Source organism: Protomyctophum parallelum (assembly GCF_964188405.1).
Source record: "Protomyctophum parallelum genome assembly, chromosome: 5".
Classification (NCBI taxonomy): Eukaryota; Metazoa; Chordata; class Actinopteri; order Myctophiformes; family Myctophidae; genus Protomyctophum; species Protomyctophum parallelum.
Window position 1 is genome coordinate 6,008,439 of NC_139702.1, and position 23,863 is coordinate 6,032,301.

Below are 23,863 nucleotides of genomic sequence, written 5' to 3' on the forward strand. Positions count from 1 at the left end.
TGATGGGATGGTAAGCAAATCACCAACAATAAAGCAGAAGATAATAAGGGCATCAGCTTGCAGTTGAAGTCAAGGTCCATTTAACTAAGGTGGTTTTCTACAGAATGTATCCCTTCCACAACATACTGAAGACACGTCTGGGTTTATTCCATTATTATTGCCTTTGCCCAAACTGAAGGCAAGTTCAGTAATGGAGTTTATGTCTCTCTAAGACACATCCCTCTCACATTGCTGTACTCTTACATAGAGCTTCTAACTCAGACCAAAGCATCTCTGCTGAAGGTATCGTGCTCTCCTCGCTTCGACGAAGACATTGTATCAGTCTGTATGAGTTTGCTTTTCATACCCATTACCCAATCAGCAATAGGGATAGGGATCTCTAAAATAGGTATCAGTTCCAAGTGTTTCATATTGTTTTTCACATTCAAATGTAAAATGAGCGATGAGATGACCCTATCATTTTCCCAGTTCGAATGCAACTGGATGCAGTTCTGTGATGAGTTCCCCCCAGTGCTTATCTTCATGGAGAGTTATTAAAGTCAGAAAATGCGGCACTTCTCCGGCCAGTCATTTAGTGGCTCACCTCTCCTCTCCTCCTGCTTGCAATCAGATTTTCAATCCAGGAATGAGTTTGCAGGGCACCACAAAGGAGCACTGTCAAGAAGCCAAGCCCAGAAGGCTTTTTAAACTAACGAGTGATCACAACAATGACAACAAACATCGTCTAAGTGTATTGATTTTGTCTTATTTCCTGCCTCTCTCTTGACTCTTCCATTCTATTCACTTCAGCTCCCTCTTTACAACCCCATCTCTCATTCCCAATCACCGCAGCTCTCTATTTATTTTTACACACATTGCGATTTCTGCTTTTGCTACAGGTATACCCACTCCATTGTCCACACAGGATATGAAAACCACATAAAAACATCACAGCCTCTTAAATGGAGACTGATGACCGCCCAAGTCCAGTCTGCCATGCATGTCGAAAGTGGTTAAAGTCCTTGAGAAAAACTAAGACAAACATTTGAATGGCTGCTGTTTCTGGAAAAACGACAGAGGACCACTTTCTTGGCTTCACTTACTTTTTCTTATCAAAAGGAAGAAAAGATACTTAATCAGCTCCATAACCGATTCTGACCGGGCACCCATTTTGGTGTCAGCATCATGTTATGCTTTAGCTATTTAAAAATAGCAGGTCTACAAGCTCATATCGCGCCACCGAGTGGCGCGATACGAGCTTGTAGGTCTGCTATTTTTGAAAAATCGAAGAGCGACTGACATTTTTAGAATCTGATCTCAGGTCAGAATGGGTTAATCAGACCCAGTGTTTGTCCAGTGGAAACCTCGTATGAATCTGATCTCAGGTCAGAATGGGTTAAATCAATGGCAGTTTCTTTCCCATGTAGCCAAAGCTTTGAGCCTCGCCACTTAGCCTCCGGCTGACACTCGCAGAGGGAAAGGCTGGTATCCTGAATTAGAACGAGAACTTTTAATCATGTTCCCTCTCATGATTAAAAAAGTAATGTATCAGTACCACACAGACACAGATAATGACTGTATAATGCCTGAAAAGGCTTCATGTTGGTATTTCTGATGATTGTGCACAATGCAGGTGTTAAGCCTGAGTTGGTCGCGTATACTATCGTGTCAGGTTTCTGGGAATAGCTGGTATACAAGCTCACGCCGTGTCGTACAACAATGCATTGTGAGCTTGTAGATCAGCTATTTTCTTTCTTTTTTGTGTGACACCGGCATGCGACCAAGTATAAATCAGGCTCTAGTAAGGCCTTACAGTACTCACACGGATTGCTGTTACTGCAAGATTGCAATAGATATACCGAAAGGTCCTTAATTGCTTCTCATGGTGTGGATTTACATATTTATATATTTTATACTGCCAAGTATCTTATCTTCTTAGCGATTATTCTATAGATTTACGATTAGTCGAATAATGGAGAAGTAATGCTTTTTTAATGTATTTATTTTTGTTATAATTAACCCATTATAGTAAGCCCTATTTTATACTTTTATTTTGTGCTTTGTTCTAAACCTGAACTTTGAACATTCAGTGGATTTTCTGTGGTCTGAAGTTTTCTTTGGGGTTTTTGGGGCCTTTTGAGCTACAATGAAAACAGGCAACACAGTGAAACAGTGACATCTGCTGGCAAATCCCATTGACATATATGGGATTTGCAGTAAGTGATGTCACTTACTGCCGGCAAATCAGAGCACCTGTTTGAGCCAGAAAACCCCAGATCACAGAAAATCTACTGAATGTTAAAAGTTCATGTTTTTTGGGTGCAATTGAGATTAGAAAACCTAAAAAAAACAAGAACAATTCCAAAACCTTTTTTTTAATGTCACAATCCCTTTAACATGTTGTGTGTTCTATGTCCGCTGCCACAGGTGTTTTTAACATGTTGTGTGTTCTATGTCCGCTGCCACAGGTGTCTGACTTCCCTGAAGAGCAGCTATTGGTTGCTGTGTTCCCGGGTGTTCCAACAGCTGCTGAGCTGTTCCTGTTACCACACAAGAACCAATCAGAGGGCAAGAAAAAGAGTGAGGAGGAGCTAGAGAGGGTATGGGATAACACTGATAACATAAATAAACAGACACCTGAGAATGGAACACTTTGCTTCATCAACATCATCATCAATATCATCGTTCGAGTGCCCTCGAGATCTGTGACACAAGCTATTGATTGATTGATTGATTGAATACTTTATTAACGTTTTTCAGAAGTAGCAGCGTTTGGAAAACTGTCTTTCAGACTTCTTAACAAAGTAGACAAAGTCTGTTAAAGTGGGAGGCGCCGCACACTGGAGGCACTGTCTAATTGTGAACTGAGCAGACTATTATATGAACTGTACTAAGACTGACTAAGCTCAGCTCAGTGGCCTTGTGGTTAGAGTGTCCGCCCTGAGATTGGGAGGTCGGGGGTTCAATCCCCGGCCGGGTCATACCAAAGACTGTAAAAATGGGACCCAGTGCCTCCCTGCTTGACATTCAGCATCAAGGGTTGGATTGGGGGTAAGTCCCTGGGATATACTAGCGTCATGTCCAGCGGGTGTACTTGTACATCAAGCTGCCTCACGCTACAGAAACAGGAGATAAGCTCCTGCCCTATGGGCCTCATGGCTACAGAAACAGGAGATAGGCTCCTGCCCTATGGGCCTCATGGCTACAGAAACAGGAGATAAGCTCCTGCCCTATGGGCCTCATGGCTCGGCAAGGCTGCTACTTACTTACTTACTTACTTACTAAGACTGAATATCCATCGCCTTATTATTTTAATATAATTTTTGTTGTATTTTGTTGTTGTTATTTCTATTGTTTACTTTTGCATTCTCTGTTTCCCCTTTTTTCTGCTTTATGTATTTGTTTCGACATTCTTGCAAAAAGAAATTCTGTTCCCTGTTGATTGAAAAATAATAAAGTATTAATCATATTAACGGTTTTCAGAAAAAGCTAATTAATTAATTGATGTGAAATATAAGTGACACTTTTTGCATCAGTGTGTGAATAGGCCTACCTTCATCTATATATATTTTATCTTTTCAATAGATATCTGGAATCATTGTGAATGCCCTGAACCAAAATTTGGTGGAGTTTGAGCTTAAGCCTGGCGCGAGAGTGATTGTGTACATCACGCAGTTAACACTGGGTAAGAAACCTTCCTACCCACTGCATTTTCATTGTGGGTTGTCAGCCACAATACCATAATGTATGGGGTAATTAAATTATGTCCGCTTTTCTTTCACATTGCCATGAAATTAACCTATCACTATCTTACACATTTTGGTCAGTCAACCAATTAGAATCGATGTGTGTCTGCCCCAGTCCTGGGCAGAACTAGCCTGGCTAACGGCTGATTCGGTCTGGCTTATTAGCCAGGCTAGGGCAGAACAACACAGGGGGGAGTGTGGGAGGGGATTTGTTTTGAAGTGGAACTCCTTGAGACGTATCTTTTTATGCCTGCGAACATCTGTTCTCTCTCTTTTACAGCCAATCAACCACAAAATGAGTGTTACACTGAATATAATTATGTTGATTATTTAGTCCATGAGAAAGAAGGGTGTGCCGTGTAAAGAAATTGGCTGCATTTGAGCCATTTAACACATCAACACAATTATTTTTTAAACTGTGCTCAATATCAGACAAATTCATAAATTGTATGAATTTGAAAGGAAAGTACGAGCGTGCGTGCGTGCGTGCACACACACACACACACACACACACACACACTGATCATGGCTGATTTTGAGTGCTAACTCAAGTCTATACAGTCAGGAGGATTCCCTGAGCGAATAACGACTGTGAAATTATGCTCAAGAAGTTTTTGTTCTGGGATAAAAGTCAACAGGCCTCAGAGAGAGCAATTTGGACATGGCAGACTCCATTAGCGGTCAAATTCCCCAGTGGAAAAGAGCTGGAAGCATGCTGGTGTTATTAAGGTTTACAGTAACACATTTCACTGTATGCCTTTCCACTGCAGCATACTTTATTTAGTATACAGTACACACAGAAATATAGTCGTCATTTTAAAAGGCTATATGTTCCACCTAAAGAATCATTTTATTTAGTTAATGGTTTTATTTGCAAAGCTCTTTGATGAATCACAAATGTGGGTATGTCTTAACCCATTCTGACCCGAGATCAGATTCATACGAGGTTTCTGCCGGACACACACTGGTCTGATGAACCCATTCTGACCTGAGATCAGATTCTAAAAATGTCAGTCGTTCTTCGATTTTTCAAAAAATAGCAGACCTACAAGCTCGTATCGCGCCACTCGGTGGCGCGATATGAGCTTGTAGATCTGCTATTTTTCAATAGTTAAAGCATAACACCAACACCAAAATGGGAGCCCGTTCAGAATGGGTTAATATGCGAACATTAGCCAAAGACATATTGGAGTATAGGCTTCAAGTGGTTAAGCTTTCTTTATAGAACCATACAAATAAATGTTTTTTTAAAGTTTGAAGAACCTTGGTCTGAAAGGTTATTTTCTGGAACCGAAAACCTCTATGCTATGGCATCATTCTGAAGGACCAGTTTGACACCTTTCTGTTTGGAGGTGGACTGCAACATGGAGCACACGGAGCCCAGTTAATATTTTACCCGATGCTACATAGATAGATAGATAGAGTTCTTATTAAAGTGTCCTATACATCATAAGATGCCCAGCCTGCACGGGCTTAGAAGACACTCACAGAATTGTACATATATAATGATACATATACACAAATAGACAGTTACTCATGGATACATCGTTCTCCAACGTAACTGCCATGCCTTCTCTATGAATTTTCCAAAAACAAAAACTTAATTACTGAACAACCAATTTAACATAAAACACTCAGACATCCAAAACAGATCTGGGTTCTTATCCTGATTCTTTTTAAATAAAACGTTTCTTAAATCATGTTGAAGGTCAAAGGCTTCATGGCTCTATTGCAAGTCTTGAAATTCAGGAATATATAATGTTATAATTAGAAGGAATCGCTCTGACATTCATTTTCAGCGTGTTTGTTAACTTCTAAAGATGTGAATTACCTGCAATTTAGTTTGGCAAATAATTAGAAACAGCAATTTCACGCTATATAAGCCTTAGACATTTGCGATATTAAAAACAACAGCGAGGTCTCGTAATGCACTCATCATTGGCTCACAGCTGACCGTAAATCCGCAATGCGATTAATTTACTGCAGAATAAAACGCAGCCTTTGGATCATGTGAAGACCCAAGGACTGTCATTGTGAATCTGCTGTCAAGAAACAAATTAGGCGGAATTACATTTTGGATGTACAGCACGTACAGAAACAGCTGAAATGGAAATGTTTTAACACTTCTTTGACAAAGCCTCATTAATGGCTGCACTGTTGTTGTCACAGCACTGGTTCTCAAAGTGGTGTCCCGGGGCCCCTTGGGGCCCTTGAGGGGGTTCCACGGAGTCCCCAGCTAAATAATAGATAGGAGCCGTGTCCACCAAGACATTTGTTCCCCTTCCTGAACAATGGCAGTGCCACTTTATAATATAGCCTTAGGAATCAAATATATGTACACGTAAACCTGAGATAATACTGTATATAAGGGTGCGTGAGCATAGCAGCAGATGTATACTGTTAGATGAATGCAGACCAAATTAAAAGCAAAGGTTTGAGAAGCAGTGTAATTCAAATCAAAGGTTTTACAGAATCTGCTCTTTGTTCCACATGGCCTCCACCCCACAGCTCCCTTGGTGGACTCCAGCCCGAGACACAGCAGTTCGGCCATGTTGATGCTCCTGTCTGTGGTGTTCCTGGGCCTCGCCGTGTTCCTCATCTACAAGTTCAAGAGGTAAGCGTCTCTCTCTCTCTCCCAGGGATTAGCTCTCGCCGGTGGGCCGCCAACACAGACACTGCCACTATATATTAATCGAATGTGTGTTATCCATTATTGATGACGCCAGATGAGAGCATTCTGCATCCATCGGTGGTTGATCTGAAGCCGTGCGTTTGGATATTCTGTTTCATATTTTCCTTCCTCGGAGGTTGTAGACAGCTTTCCAGCACGGCGATGCGATGACGCAGGGAGGCACACGTGTCAGTCAGCCGATGAAATGCTCAGAAATGGACGTCAAATTGCTTAATATGCTCGCCGCCGTGGTTCAACAGTTACCGACTGAATAATTGATGTGTACTCAAAATGATTTTTTTCTTGAAGAATTCTGCAGGAAATGGAAAAGTTATCATTAATTATGGATGTGGCAATTTTTCCCATTAGTGTAAAGAGGATGCACTTCTTAAGGAATGTCACAGTCGACGAAGCAAAACAATTAATAATCAAATTGAATGGTAATTTGAAATGGATTGCGCGGTGACAGAATAAAGATGTGTTTATTATTATAGCATGAATATAGATTGATTAAATATGTGAACGTTAATGCATTCTGCTTGTGATGGGGATGTCTGAAGGTGATTCCCAGTGAAGGACACGTTGACCGTACTACAGCACACTGTTTCTATCAAACGGGGATCAAACTGGGGGGTCCTTGAAATCAGAAAGGTTGACTATCACTGAACTAAACTATACTAGAACCACAATGTCCTCTGTGTTTAGTTAACTCTGAGAGTGGACCCATAAGGGTCCATTTGGTCCCATTTGTCCACTCTCAGAGTTACAGACCCATAAGGGTCCATTTGGTCCCATTTGTCCACTCTCAGAGTTACAGACCCGTAAGGGTCCATTTGGACCCCCTGGTAAAGAACCATTCCTTTATCACAGTCTGAACTATGCATTTGTCATGAAACTAAGGTTGTCCAGATCAGATCACGTGATTGATAATCCGGGTCGATCACGTCATTTTCAAATGATCTGGAGAAAAGATATTGTATATTGTTAATTGTAATATTGTATCCATATCATAATATTATAGACTGGATATTGTCCGTGATTTTGGATATTGTACAGATACTCAAAATCAAATGATCGGACTCGGATGGGGAGCAAAAGAAAGCCCGATCAGGACATCCCTACGTAACATTAAATATCCTGTGGGAGGAAACGTTAGTCATATTTTATATCGTATTAACCCATTCTGACCTGAGATCAGATTCATACGAGGTTTTCACATGGACACACACTGGTCTGATTAACCCATTCTGACCTGAGATCAGATTCTAGAAATGTCAGTCGCTCTTCGATTTTTCAAAAATAGCAGACCTACAAGCTCGTATCGCGCCACTCGGTGGCGCGATATGAGCTTGTAGATCTGCTATTTTTCAATAGCTAAAGCATAACATGATGCTGACACCAAAATGGATGCCCGTTCAGAATGGGTTAAGAAATATTTGATTTGCTGTACCTATGATTCCTCATTTTGCCAGTTACGCCTGGCCAATGTATTACATGTAATATTATAGTGGTTTGAGACTAGATATCATATTATTGTGACAGGGCTTGTGTTGTTTTGTCCTGGCTTTAATCATGCATGCCCAAATGCACTATTTTAGTGTAAGGAAATGTTCAATAATTAATTTTGGTGATATTTCTTCTTTTGCTCATTTTGTGAAGAAAAATCCCCTGGATCAACATCTATGCGGAGGTGAACCAGGAGAAGGAGCAGGAGATGATTGGTTCAGTGGGACAGGCTGACAGCACGCCTAAAATCACCCTGAGTGAGTTCTCCACGCCCAAAGAACTCATGGAGAAGGAGATGGATGCAAGGGTCAAGCGTAAGTGGAGCAGAATATTCTGAAACTGCCTACAATTTACAATTTAGGCATTTAGCAGACGCTCTTAATCCAGAGCGACTTACATTTAAGCAAGAACAAAAGCATGGGAATACATCGCATAAAAGCATTTATCATGAAACATGCGTAAGCTAAGAAAGTAACAGTGGAATATCTATATAATGAAACTATACATACACTATACATATAAACTATACATATTTACTACTATGCTATACATATGTACTATGGCGTGCTATGACTATATACAATACAATTATAGTGCTGTCTACATAACATGTTATAAGTCTGTGTCAAATGCTATCTAAGCCAACAGAAATGCTATCTAAGGGGTTAGGGTAAGTGCTATGGGCCATGATGGAGTCTGAAAAGGTGGGTTTTCAGGCTACGGCGGAAGATTGGGAGTGATGCTGCAGTTCTGACTGCAATGGGAAGTGCATTCCACAGTTTTGGAGCCAGACGGGAGAAGAGTTTGGGACGTGTGGAGCGTTGTCCCGGCGTTTTTAGTGAGGGTACTTCCAGTTTCCCTGCGTTGGCTGATCTGAGTGAGCGGGAGGGTTTGTAGGGTTCAATCATACTTGCAAGATATGGGGGAGCCATACCTTTGGTTGCTTTGAATGCCAGCATCAGAGTTTTGTATTCTGTGCGGGCAGCGACCGGGAGCCAGTGGAGGGATGCCTACAGGCATGTAATGTAGCTATCTATGTGAGGCGGACACCTTGTGTCTCAATACTAAATATTTTTTAACGTATTAAAACCTGAGGCCTATTCTACAAACGTATGTTGCTATAGCAGTGGTGTGTATTTTGTCCCTGACCCCCATCTCAAAATATTATGTTCCAGGGTCTCAGAAGCAATGATTTGAGTTGAAAATGCTTTGTATTGTCATTCCATACAAGTACAGAACAACATTTTACCCAGGTCCTGGTCATGGCAGAATGCATTATATAATACATCTATATACTGCATTAAACATCTGATTAATACCTAACACAATAGTACAGATAAAAACAATTGCACTTGCTCACTCGCCGAGTTCATGTGTAGACACACATGCAGGTGACATGGTGATCCCAAGTGCAATGGTCACAAGTTCAAGGTCTGGAGTTGAAGTCTCTTCAGGGCTTCAGGGAAGAAGCTATTCTTTCGTTCTTCTGGCCCTGATACTATAGGCCTCCTGCCCGAAGGGAGGGAGATCCCTACACAACAGACAATGTGTAGGATGGGTGTCATCTATGTATAAATGCACCACGTCTCTGCACGGTGCCCGCGGTGTCGAGTCGGTCGGACCAATGGCTGTCCAGAACCGCCACAAAAGGCCTCTGCCCATAGAGTATTAAAAGGATAGAGACTGAACTGGCGCGAAGCTCCGCCCCCTCCGCTATTCATGTCAGTGGAAGTTGCTCAGTGGCGTTTTGAAGCACCCGGAAGGCTGCCGGAAGGACCGTCTAGCATTTGGACACCAAATTTTGGTGTCCAAATGCGGAAGTGCAGCTGGGCTTTAACATTGAGCGCTCGGTTGCACGGGGTTTCCTCGTCATGAATCCACGGGTCCGCCTGCAGTCCTTCCTCTTACCACTAGGGCCCAGCGCTTCAGCATTGGAGTGCCTCGCTGGCCCCTTGCCTCTGCCCAGGCTCTGGACAGGGTCCCCCATGCCCAGACTCCATACTGTATATGGAACTGGCCTCTTCTGACATCACAACACTCCATATTTGGGCATGCCTGACACAGAACTCCATATATAGGAATACAGGGACACAGAGACAGATACAGAAAACTCCATATATGGGCATAAAAGGGACACAGACAGATGGGTGGAACGGGTACAAAGGGTATTTATTGCATAGCCGGGTGGGGTATAAACGGGTACAAAGGGTATTTATTGCATAGCCGGGTTGGGTATGGACTCTATGGATCTCCAACTTCCATCATTACCGACTCAGTGCTCTACAGCCGGGCAGCGGTCTCGTCCTTTGACTCCTTCATAATGTTAATAAGGTTCAAGGTTGTGTTTTATTGTTACATCTTGTGTACAGGTACATAAGAGTAAAACTTACTTTTGTTTGTCTTTAACCCATTCTGACCTGAGGTCAGATTCATACGAGGTTTCCGCCGGACACACACTGGTCTGATGAACCCATTCTGACCTGAGATCAGATTCTAAAAATGTCAGTCGTTCTTCGATTTTTCAAAAAATAGCAGACCTACAAGCTCGTATCGCGCCACTCGGTGGCGCGATATGAGCTTGTAGATCTGCTATTTTTAAATAGCTAAAGCATAACATGATTCTGACACCAAAATGGGTGCCCGGTCAGAATGGGTTAAACTTATGTTGGTAGCCTTTTTCTTGCATCTGGTATATATGTCACTGATGGGTTATCCTTTCTCCGATCGACAACAATTCATCTCCATCAATAACTGCAACTCTTCCACTGCCCCAGTTACCCATGGTGTCCCCCAGGGTTCAGTACTTGGTCCCCTCCTCTTCATCATATACATCCTCCCTCTAGTTCAGATCCTCCGTCACCATGGACTTCAGTTCCACTCCTACGCCGATGACACACAGCTGTACCTTTCCACCAAAGCCATCACCCCAACCACACACTCCACTCTCACTGCCTGCCTCACAGATATTAAAACATGGATGCAAAAGAACTTTCTCAAACTAAATTGCAATAAATCGGAAATCATCATCATCGGTCCCAACTCCCTCACCAATTCCACCCAAGGTTTTTCACTGAACATTGATGGATCCACTGTTACACCCTCCACCCGCATCCGCAACCTTGGCATCATTTTCGACCCCACCCTTTCATTCCTCCCCCATGTTAACCAAGTCACCAAAACCGCCTTCTTTCACCTCAAGAACATTGCCCGTCTGTCATTTTTCTGTCATTTTCCGCAGCCGAAACACTCATCCACGCCTTCATCTCATCTCATCCCATTGCAACAGTATCCTCTACGGCACCACCTCCAAAGTCCTCAATAAACTGCAATATGTCCAGAATTCAGCTGCCCGCCTGCTCACCAGTACCCGTTCCAGAGACCATATTACACCTGTCCTCCGTGACCTTCACTGGCTACCGGTTAAACAAAGAATCCACTTCAAAACACTCCTGATCACCTACAAAGAACTAAATAACCTGGCTCCCCCATACCTCTGTGACCTCCTCAAACGCCATGCCCCCTCTCGCTCCCTCAGGTCTGGTGATGCAAACCTCCTCGACGTCCCCAAAACCAAACGCCGTACGTGGGGGGATAGAGCTTTTGCCTTTGCTGCCCCAACCCTGTGGAATGCCCTCCCTAAGGCACTCAGAGATGCCCCTACCCTTCAAACCTTCAAATCCACCCTCAAAACCCACCTCTTCAAAATTGCCTTCCCTAGCTAACCCTTTTCACTGTCTTTTAATGTTCTTTAGCTTTTAGTGTTAGTTTTCCTTTTTCTATTAAAGTTGTTTTTAATTTGTTGTTACCTCTGTAAAGCCCCCCCCATGTAAAGCGTCTTTGGGTACTCAGAAAAGCGCTATATAAGTTTGAGATATTATTATTATTATTATCCTTTTGTATGAAACTGTACTTCTGTGCTTTTTTGCAAACTGTTAAAACAGTGGTCAATCAATCAATCAATCAATCAATCAAGATGGCAGGTGCAAGGCTTGATGATGCATAATAGAATGAAGAAAATGCCAGCACTCAATATATGTCCTTTTTCACATGATTTCATTTACCTCTGACGAGCAGACAACGTACGCGTTTCGGCCTAGTCGGACAAAGTTCTAAAAGTGGTTCATTCATGTTTTGTAATAACAAGCAAAGTCTACAAAGTTACTAGTAGTCACTACAGTTTTCAAATTATTGTAGTGGAGTAAAAGTACAATATTTGTCTCTTGAGATGTAGACTCAGAGGAATAGTAGTAAAAGTATAGAAAATCTGAAATACTGCAGTAAGGTAAAAGTATATTCCACCGCTGGTCTGCATGCGGTTCCCTGTGATGCTGCACTCCGCACACCTGTAGAAGGAAGTGAGTACAGGGCTACAGAATATACCGAGCCCTGCTCGCTTTAGTCTCAAGAAGTACAAATGCAACACCTTCTCAGCTTGTATAAAATGGAAACGTTTGCCCCAGAATAGGGATGGTAGTACGTAGCTTGTGGCGACCGGAAATAGGCCAATATAACGGCATAAAACGGCTACAAAACAGCAAAAATGTTGCGTGCGTGTGAAGGGGGAGCCATACCTTTGGTTGCTTTGAATGCCAGCATCAGAGTTTTTTATTCTGTGCGGGCAGCGACCGGGAGCCAGTGGAGGGATGCCTACAGGCATGTAATGTAGCTATCTATGTGAGGCGGACACCTTGTGTCTCAATACAAAATATTTTTTAACGTATTAAAACCTGAGGCCTATTCTACAAACGTATGTTGCTATAGCAGTGGTGTGTATTTTGTCCCTGACCCCCATCTCAAAATATTATGTTCCAGGGTCTCAGAAGCAATGATTTGAGTTGAAAATGCTTTGTATTGTCATTCCATACAAGTACCGAACAACATTTTACCCAGGTCCTGGTCATGGCAGAATGCATTATATAATACATCTATATACTGCATTAAACATCTGATTAATACCTAACACAATAGTACAGATAAAAACAATTGCACTTGCTCACTCGCCGAGTTCATGTGTAGACACACATGCAGGGGACATGGTGATCCCAAGTGCAATGGTCACAAGTTCAAGGTCTGGAGTTGAAGTCTCTTCAGGGCTTCAGGGAAGAAGCTATTCTTTCGTTCTTCTGGCCCTGATACTATACACCTCCTGCCCGAAGGGAGGGAGATCCCTACACAACAGACAATGTGTAGGACGGGTGTCATCTATGTATAAATGCACCACGTCTCTGCACGGTGCCCGCTGTCGAGTCGGTCGGACCAATGGCTGTCCAGAACCGCCACAAAAGGCCTCTGCCCATAGAGTATTAAAAGGATAGAGACTGAACTGGCGCGAAGCTCCGCCCCCTCCGCTATTCATGTCAGTGGAAGTTGCTTAGTGGCGTTTTGAAGCACCCGGAAGGCTCCCGGAAGGACCGTCTAGCATTTGGACACCAAATGTTGGTGTCCAAATGCGGAAGTGCAGCTGGGCTTTAACATTGAGCGCTCGGTTGCACGGGGTTTCCTCGTCAAGAATCCACGGGTTCCGCCTGCAGTCCTTCCTCTTACCACTAGGGCCCAGCGCTTCAACATTGGAGTGCCTAGCTGGCCCCTTGCCTCTGCCCAGGCTCTGGACAGGGGCCCCTTTGCCCAGACTCCATACTGTATATGGAACTGGCCTCTTCTGACATCACAACACTCCATATTTGGGCATGCCTGACACAGAACTCCATATATAGGAATAAAGGGACACAGAGAGACAGATACAGAAGTCTCCATATATGGGTATAAAAGGGAAACAGACAGATGGGTGGAACGGGTACAAAGGGTATTGCATAGCCGGGTGGGGTATGGAATCTATGGATCTTCCATCATTACCGACTCACCGGGCACCAGTCTCGTCCTTTGACTCCTTCATAATGTTCAAGGTTGTGTTTTATTGTTACATCTTGTGTACAGGTACATAAGAGTAAAACTTACTTTTGTTTGTCTTTAAACGTATGTTGGTAGCCTTTTTCTTGCATCTGGTATATATGTCACTGATGGGTTATCCTTTCTCCGATCGACAACAATTCATCTCCATCAATAACTGCAACTCTTCCACTGCCCCAGTTACCCATGGTGTCCCCCAGGGTTCAGTACTTGGTCCCCTCCTCTTCATCATATACATCCTCCCTCTAGTTCAGATCCTCCGTCACCATGGACTTCAGTTCCACTCCTACGCCGATGACACACAGCTGTACCTTTCCACCAAAGCCATCACCCCAACCACCCACTCCACTCTCACTGCCTGCCTCACAGATATTAAAACATGGATGCAAAATAACTTTCTCAAACTAAATTGCAATAAATCGGAAATCATCATCATCGGTCCCAACTCCCTCACCAATTCCACCCAAGGTTTTTCACTGAACATTGATGGATCCACTGTTACACCCTCCACCCGCATCCGCAACCTTGGCATCATTTTCGACCCCACCCTTTCATTCCTCCCCCATGTTAACCAAGTCACCAAAACCGCCTTCTTTCACCTCAAGAACATCGCCCGTCTCCGACCCTCTCTGTCATTTTCCGCAGCCAAAACACTCATCCACGCCTTCATCTCATCCCGCCTTGACTATTGCATCAGTATCCTCTACGGCACCACCTCCAAAGTCCTCAATAAACTGCAATATGTCCAGAATTCAGCTGCCCGCCTGCTCACCAGTACCCGTTCCAGAGACCATATTACACCTGTCCTCCGTGACCTTCACTGGCTACCGGTTAAACAAAGAATCCACTTCAAAACACTCCTGACCACCTACAAAGAACTAAATAACCTGGCTCCCCCATACCTCTGTGACCTCCTCAAACGCCATGCCCCCTCTCGCTCCCTCAGGTCTGGTGATGCAAACCTCCACGACGTCCCCAAAACCAAACGCCGTACGTGGGGGGATAGAGCTTTTGCCTTTGCTGCCCCAACCCTGTGGAATGCCCTCCCTAAGGCACTCAGAGATGCCCCTACCCTTCAAACCTTCAAATCCACCCTCAAAACCCACCTCTTCAAAATTGCCTTCCCTAGCTAACCCTTTTCACTGTCTTTTAATGTTCTTTAGCTTTTAGTGTTAGTTTTCCTTTTTCTATTAAAGTTGTTTTTAATTTGTTGTTACCTCTGTAAAGCCCCCCCCATGTAAAGCGTCTTTGGGTACTCAGAAAAGCGCTATATAAGTTTGAGATATTATTATTATTATTATCCTTTTGTATGAAACTGTACTTCTGTGCTTTTTTGCAAACTGTTAAAACAGTGGTCAATCAATCAATCAATCAATCAATCAAGATGGCAGGTGCAAGGCTTGATGATGCATAATAGAATGAAGAAAATGCCAGCACTCAATATATGTCCTTTTTCACATGATTTCATTTACCTCTGACGAGCAGACAACGTACGCGTTTCGGCCTAGTCGGACAAAGTTCTAAAAGTGGTTCATTCATGTTTTGTAATAACAAGCAAAGTCTACAAAGTTACTAGTAGTCACTACAGTTTTCAAATTATTGTAGTGGAGTAAAAGTACAATATTTGTCTCTTGAGATGTAGACTCAGAGGAATAGTAGTAAAAGTATAGAAAATCTGAAATACTGCAGTAAGGTAAAAGTATATTCCACCGCTGGTCTGCATGCGGTTCCCTGTGATGCTGCACTCCGCACACCTGTAGAAGGAAGTGAGTACAGGGCTACAGAATATACCGAGCCCTGCTCGCTTTAGTCTCAAGAAGTACAAATGCAACACCTTCTCAGCTTGTATAAAATGGAAACGTTTGCCCCAGAATAGGGATGGTAGTACGTAGCTTGTGGCGACCGGAAATAGGCCAATATAACGGCATAAAACGGCTACAAAACAGCAAAAATGTTGCGTGCGTGTGAAGGGGGGGGGGGCCCTTCTAGCTTCAGTGCCATGGGGCCCTCAGAGGTGTTAATCCGGCCCTGTGGGTCAATGTCTAATTTGGATTCTATTAAGGGCTTTAGAGTGCTTGATAAGAAAGGACATTCAAAGACCATCAATTAACATAGGGTGTCAGTGTCAAATAACGTATTTGTGGCAATTATTCAAAACTGGCATCAAAGCGCCTAAAACTAACGACTTTAAACTTCTTTGTTCTTGTTTTGGCTTTTGTTCATTTATTCAATTATTTATTTATTCAATAATTTATTTTTCTGCTTTGTTCAGGAGGAGTTGGAAACGCCTGCGAGAGCACAAGGGAGATCCCCAACTGTACCAGCGTGTAAACGCTGGCCGAGTGCAGCGGTTGGTGGACAGAACAGTGTGTCGCCGTGTTGGGGGTTCTCTTTTTTCTGTTTTGTAATTCTCACAACACAATTGATGTTAATAGTTTTCTAAAAAGGGATCTCATTTATACAGATTCGCAAACATCCATGCAGCGGATTTAAAAATCCGCTCAGTGAGACACCATTGTAATTATTGGCAAAACTTATTCAGTTTTGTGGATGTATAAGCTACATAAATAAATGTATTTGCAGAGTGAATTATCTTAATTTCTTGAGCCTTTGTCAAAACATTATGAAGAGAGTTATGTACATTTCTTAAAAGTTTGCTTTCAAAAATCGTTTTTGCCTATAATATATATATAAGACCACTATTGAGTCTCCGATCAAACAGGGAATATTATCAAAATACATGTATATTATCATCTGTTCTGTTATATATTATATATGTATACTTACTTTCCACATGCTAGTAATCCAAGTATGGTGGCAAAGACAGAAGACCCAACCCATGGTCTCTTTTTGAAAACATGTTAAAAAAGTCAAATATTACTTAAAGAATCAACTTTATTTGTTTTGATAAGGTCCTTGACTTGTGCATGTTCTTATTGAGGACAGTTTGTGTTGTACATAAGCAAGTGCTGTAAATATGTATTTTCTAATCACCCATCAAGTGAGCCTAATCGATTTCACATTAACATCTATATACTGTAGTATAGTGTCAATGTCGGGCAGAAACCTTTTCCATTTGTCAACTTTTTATTTTATTCTTGTAAATGAATGCCCTACTTCATCATACAAGAGCGCAAAAGTAGCAAAAATATAGCCTTTTCCCCGCTATTTTTGAAAAAAAACATTTAAATTGAAAGTAAAAGTGTCTCTGTGGGTTTTATAAATATTGAACCAATGAAAAGTATTAACAAGAGCTTGTGACAAAATAATAACTGCATTGGATTAATTGGAATATAGTTTTTATTTTTAACAGTTTTGGACATACAAGGTTTCCACCCGACAGTAACAATGTACTCATATTTTGGTTAATTAACTGTAAGGCAACAATGATCTCGTACAAAGGGTTTATGTACCTGTTAACATGAATATAATTGTATTGACAGAATACAGGTTGAACTCATATAATGCTCTTTGGAAATAAATGAAATTACATTGTGTGTATATATAGGCAAAATATTTCCATATGCTTATATTTGTTTAAATACCGGTAACTAAACATGCTTGAACTCTTTGTACCATGTGTTATTTGCCTTTAGTGTCATTAGAATATTACATTCGCCCTCAGTCAAAGAGCAAAGTGCTGTATCTGTAAGACGGTTCATATTGTAGTTACTGATGATCAAATGGTACAATACCCAAGAAGATGTGAAGGGTATTTACTTTAGTAAAAACGGGTCCATGCTTATTTGGCTAAACCCGAAGAATAAAACCTTAGCACTCATTTCACTTAAATGCTTTAATGAGGTGCAATCAACTACTAACGTTTTGGGTTTGCCGTTAAGAAAATATTGAGTAATTGTCATTTCTGAGAGCACCTCTGTTTGGGGAATGACTGAAGTGCAAGACCCCTTCAAGTATACTTTAGTGTAGGGTACATACTACATGGTCCTTCAAGTATACTTTAGTGTAGGGTACATACTACATGGTCCTTCAAGTATACTTTAGTGTAGGGTACATACTACATGGTCCTTCAAGTATACTTTAGTGTAGGGTACATACTACATGGTCCTTCAAGTATACTTTAGTGTAGGGTACATACTACATGGTCCTTCAAGTATACTTTAGTGTAGGGTACATACTACATGGTCCTTCAAGTATACTTCAGTGTAGGGAGTAGGGTACATACTACATGGTCCTTTGCTCAGGAATTTTTCTCTTCTGTCAATGACTTCACATCTTCATATGAAAAATATACTTTCACCACACATTTCTTTTTGTATCATCTGTTAAAATACATCACCATTGCACTCCAAAACATGTGCAGGCCTGATTGAGCGATATTGGCTGCCAATTCACTGCTTCTGTTTGTCCCTCACAGTGCCGCAATACAGCTACTGTATGTTAGTACTAGTAGCAGTGGTATAAAACAGATACCATCTGCTTTATGTATTCGCCCACACCGGCGCACCTGGGATCATCTCCCCTTTTCATTGTGGCTGTTATATTGCCGTCCAACTGTTGACTCGGGCTTCACCTCAGTTTAGCTTACACGGGGGAGCAGTAACTTGCAAGCCTGTGACACTCCACCACTGTTCTGTGGCCTGCATGCTGCCGGGAGCCAGCCAGCTCGATGCCCCAAGCTGACACGTAGCGCTCTCTTGGTGCCTGGTAATAGCCAGTAGGACAATATGAAGAGATGGGGATGATGGTTAAGCAGGGAATACTCTGTGCATCACCGTCCCATAGTGCAAACATGGCACAGAACTAGAATGAGGGATATGGACAGTATGGAGTGAATACTGTACAGTATACTGTAGCAGTCACAGATAGTAAAATAACTTTGAGAGGGTATTGAGAGAGTTACAAACGGATAATTCAACACTGCTGCATGTGTAGGCTATACTGGATAGAAGTGTCCTTAACAGTGCAGTTCTGATCAAAAGCAACTGTCACGGAAAAAAACACAACACAATACTACTCAAACATTGTCCCAGTTTGGTTTTGTGCCGGACTGCCAGTGTTATTTTTCACGGTGTTCTCAACATCGTGCACACTTTATTCCCACATTCATTAGCAATATTAGCAAAATAAGTTTAGCTGAGCCGCGACCAAGGAGGTTATTAGAGGATCCTCATATATATACTATTTTCTTTGCCACCCAGATTCCTAAGGCAAATTTTGTGAATTGCCAAACAAAAGCTGCCATCTTGTAAGGACTAATTTATGTACGTAATGCCTTTATTTCACCTGGACCCTTTCAAATGTAAGGCCATTATTATTGGTCCTGTATTAATATCCATCTCATAATGTGTGCAGCAGCAATGACTGTTGCTAGGAATGAAGTAGACATTGGCACGTTACCACAGATAACCTTGAAAGTAAAAACTAACTATAGTGTACTGTAGGTAATGTTGACTTTTACAACTGCAGACATACTGATACTGTACTGTATATGATTATCCGATAAACGTTACAGGTATGCGGAAAATGGTCGGGACATTATTTGCATTGGATGCTGATGCCCACTATGTCAATGAATCAGTGCTTTGATCATTGGTAATTGCAATCCTATTGGATATTTTAAAACCCCACGCTACAAGATACAGGTTGAAATCCTCAGGGAAATCAACCCTGAGTTTATGATGTTTCAGAAGGAAATCAATTGTAATATTCTTCATTGCACAAATTCTTCAATGCATGCGTCATCAGTAATGTATTTCATCTTAATTTCAATATTTCTACGGTTAAAGAAACTGTCATTTTGAAATTGTTTCAAATAAATGTATTTTTGTACATCAAGTATTTTGTCTATTGTCTACAATAGTGTTGCAGATTAAACCTTTTCATAGATTTCATAGATAGTTTCATAGACAGCACTATCATTTTGTAGCTTTGTGTTAAATACATTTGTTCCCCTCTACGCCAAACCTCTTTGCCGAAAATGGCCAATCTACAAGCTAATAGCCAATAGTCCGACAACCAATAGTTCGACAGCCAATAGTCCCACAACCAATAGTTCGACACCCCAACAGCACCCCTCAGTTCAGGGTCTGATTTTGGCTAATGTTCCCCTCACGAAAGGGATGCAGGGTTCAAGTGGTTTGGTTAATGTAAAAAATAGTATATACGTTTATAGTACACAAATATTTGCAGCTCCCCCTAGTAACTCTGAGGAGCCCTGCATTAAACTTTACAAATCATTTATGAATAATTTTCAGTTTTCAGGCTTGTCTGCAACAGCAAGGCCAGCGTTATAAATGCAAAGTTAGTGACTGCCCGAGTTGTCCAAACAATAGCTGATCGCAGAGCAACCATCCCTCCGGTTCATGGGATGTAGACTATGCTAAACAACCTTTTCTAATAATTCTCCTGGCTATATGGTGCGAGTATTTCACTATTTCACTTTACAGTGTATGTAACACATGCACTCATGTCTGTTGACATCCTTCATCATTCATAATTGTAGCGAGACTTGTTGTATCCATGTGATCTAAAGTTTGGATGAACTTGCAAAGCCCCAATGAGCAGTTCCCGCTTGTGTTGTTGACTGCTCAGCAGTATATCGAGCAGAGAGGACACTGCTGCTGCTACTTGCATGGCCATGGTTTCTTTTGCGGCTTTCGCCTTTATTTTTATATTTCTTATAGAGGGACAGACAGTAGGCTGACAGGAAATGGGGGAGTGACATGCAGTAAAGGCCGTCGGGATCGGGAGTCAAACCCGCGGAACACTGCCAGACTCGGACTACCGGCCAAGATGCCTGGACCGCTGAGCCACGGACCAGGCCCATAATGCTATAGGTTTTGACCTAGTCTCGTTGAACGGGTTGCCAGGTTGGCATTGGCACAACACATAATGATGTACTAAACTGATTGACATTGCCACCACTCACTGCCCTGCATGTCCTTTGCAGCAAACTTCAACATCTACTGTAGTGCTTAAGTCTATATAATAGTATTTGACCCAGGTCTGACTCATAATTCAAAGGCATGTGTCCATACTCATTACCTGTGCTTTGCACTAAGAGAGGACAGAGGGGAAAGAAAGAGAGAATTATATAAATTGTGTGTGTGTGTGTGTGTGTGTGTGTGTGTGTGTGTGTGTGTGTGTGTGTGTGTGTGTGTGTGTGTGTGTGTGTGTGTGTGTGTGTGTGTGTGTGTGTGTGTGTGTGTGTGCGTGCATGCGTGCACTCGTGCGTGCATGCGTGCGTGCGTACGTGCGTGCGTGCGTGCGTGCGTGCCTGTGAGCGTGCCAGAGAGAGACCTAGATAGATAGAAAGAGATCGAGAGAGAGATAGAGAAAGAGAGAAACATTTATACAATAATCCTTGGCCAGCCATTGACTGGAAATGAGCCCAGAGTTTACGCAGCAGCAGTCCTCTCAGCTTCAAATAATGAATGCACAGCAGGAAGGGAGAAAACATCCTAAGGACGTATTAGAAGAGAGATATGTCCCTTGTGATGGGCTCAGCAGTCAGCTCTGTTAAACATAAGCTGGAATGAGATCAGTTTGATGAATCCACAGTGTCCTATTCTTAAATTAATGTTTTTTTCTATGCTTTCTGTCGGTTAAAGTCAAGTGTATTTTTTTCACAAACTGTTCTTACGGCAGTAAGTCACTCATTGTAGAAGCAATCCAAAAAAGTGTGGAGGTACTTGTCTGAGGACTGCTTTATATGATGTCACTATGGTGAAATATGCGATGGCACATTTTATCAGATGTGGTTTCTCCCTTCTCTGGACCTTGACAGGTAACCCCCCCCCCCCAATTATTTGACGGCTTCTACAGTATGTGACAAAGCTGCTTACAAGCGCCCAAATCAACAATGAACACCATCGAAGTTCATGTTCAAGGTTTTAAAGAAAAGATACCATGTCATTGTTTCACTTTTTCTGTTGTTTATATATTTATTTTACTCTTAATGCTATATAGTCTTTAAACTCTCTTTAAAACCCTTAAAAAAAACCAATTACCTATTATTTGGGGGCCCACTTGCAATATCCTCATGGCCCCCCATGTTGGGAATCACTGATCTAAGAACCGCGTCAGCTAATATACCCTCTTCATCCAATCAGCAAGAGGCGACATGGAGGCAGGATATTAGTTGTTTGATGAAAGACTTTTGTCAGCGCTGCATGGTGACAGTGTTGTTGTCTCAGAATCAGATCCAACAACAATAATAATAATAATAATAATAATAATAAAACTTTATTTGTATAGCACCTTTCATGACATGAAATGCAGCTCAAATTGCTTTACAGAACAATGGAGAATAAAAGAAAAGCAAGGCAACAACAGTAATGCAATACAGTGAGGACATGAATAACAAAAACTAAAATAAAAACAACTAAAAGATCAATTAAAAGCAATGTTGTAGAAGTGGGTCTTGAGCCGAGCTTTAAAAATGTCTACAGAGGCTGCCTGACGAAGGTACAGAGGGAGCTTGTTCCATGCCGACGGCCCGTAGAAGCAAAAAGCTGCTTCCCCGTATTTTTTAGTTGCCATTTTTTTAGGCAAAACTCCCCCTCGCCATCTCCTTCAGGGCCATGCCATTACTTTCACCAGCCTATGATTACTCTGTCAATTCATAAAAAGCCCCTAAAAAGCAGCTGCTAAAAAGCAGTTCCTTTAACTTCTTTTGCCACTTTCCATAGCTATGGCAGATGGGACTTGGACACAAAATTTAACTTTTTTTTGTTTTGGCTGGCACCAAAAAAAAAACATTTGTCTTTATTCACTGGGGAAGTAAAGTCTGAGAGCAGACTCATTATACCGTGGCTTGAATTGAATTCATCTCTGGACCCCCGTCTCTCCCTTTTCACCTGGGAAACCCTGGCACAATGTATTATAGATCTCTTAGAATCCCAAACACACAGGCTACTCCAACCCTTGGCAGGGGTCACTGATAGACCTATGCATGGGTCGGGAGAAGAGAGAGAGAGAGAGAGTGATGGCGGGGGGGGGGGGGGGGGACAGAACAAGGAAAGGATGTGTAGTAAAGGGTGTAACGATAATAGTAACTGCATCGAAAAATGAAAACCACGCACTTCCTCCTGTTGCCAGGAAGCAGTCACACTTTGCTGTTAACGCTTCCTGTTACTCTCTTGCTCGCTCACACACACACACACACACACACACACACACATACACACTGTGTCTACTCTACTGTATATAGTCCAATCTACACGATCTGCCACCAACAGCGCAGGGAAGAGCACTGACTGGGGGTGTGGGTGTGGTTCTGGCTTCATGTCTCCTTTGATGTTTCTTGGTCCGTCGATCACCTCTGTCCTCCTCAAGCTTGTGCGCACACACACACACACACACACACACACACACACACACACACACACACACACACACACACACACACACACACACACACACACAGTAATTAGTGTTAAGTTCAGTTCACACTCACTAATTACTGATCAGTTTGGTAGAGTAGTGTGTGCACATCTTCTCTGCCCTTTTCCTCACGTGTGCTTTGAAGAGCCTTTGCTTGTAAGTTTTCATGCTTTAGTTGTACTTAGCCTATACTGTTGCATTTCTGTATTTTGTGCGAAAGTGCATTTAAATAATTTGTAATTCATATGGCTTTGAGTTAAAACATTTCATGATGCAGTGGTTAAAAAATCCTAAGCAAAGTTACACTACAATTTTCTTAAGTGTTGTTTCCCCCGCGCCCTGTGGTCGCGTTTCACCTTAAGGCGTCTTACTGGTAAATAGTTATTGTATCGATTTCAAATCATTGAATCATATAGTATCGTCAACCATGTATTGTGATACATATCCTATCGCTGCTGAAATGTATCGTTACAACCCTATGTTGTAGGCTAAACTGGTTTCTGGTTATCTGGTGACTCTGAGCATTTGGATCTCAGTTTTCTCAATTTTCTGATAATATCACTGTGGATAACTGCACCTAGGTTCCTAGAATTCTACTTTATTTGGCCTGCCAGGTGGAAAAAAGGTATACATTTTCATTCAGCCAACATTTTGGAACAAGTGTTTAAGGGACCAAAAATGGGAAACGGATCAAAAGGGAAAAACT

At 42.1% G+C, this 23,863-nt stretch overlaps 1 protein-coding gene across 1 annotated transcript in view; it reads left to right on the forward strand.

The window, feature by feature from the left end:
- LOC310859584 (VPS10 domain-containing receptor SorCS3-like) overlaps positions 1 to 16,387 on the forward strand; it is a 137,307-nt gene extending 120,920 nt beyond the window's left edge. Inside the window, exons 21-25 of the mRNA XM_083766205.1 lie at positions 2,448 to 2,579; positions 3,565 to 3,664; positions 6,234 to 6,339; positions 8,056 to 8,216; positions 16,082 to 16,387. Coding sequence (XP_083622331.1) covers positions 2,448 to 2,579; positions 3,565 to 3,664; positions 6,234 to 6,339; positions 8,056 to 8,216; positions 16,082 to 16,140 — 558 coding nt within the window. The 3' untranslated portion in view covers positions 16,141 to 16,387. The remainder of the gene's footprint in view (positions 1 to 2,447; positions 2,580 to 3,564; positions 3,665 to 6,233; positions 6,340 to 8,055; positions 8,217 to 16,081) is intronic.
- Positions 16,388 to 23,863: the final 7,476 nt, after the last annotated feature.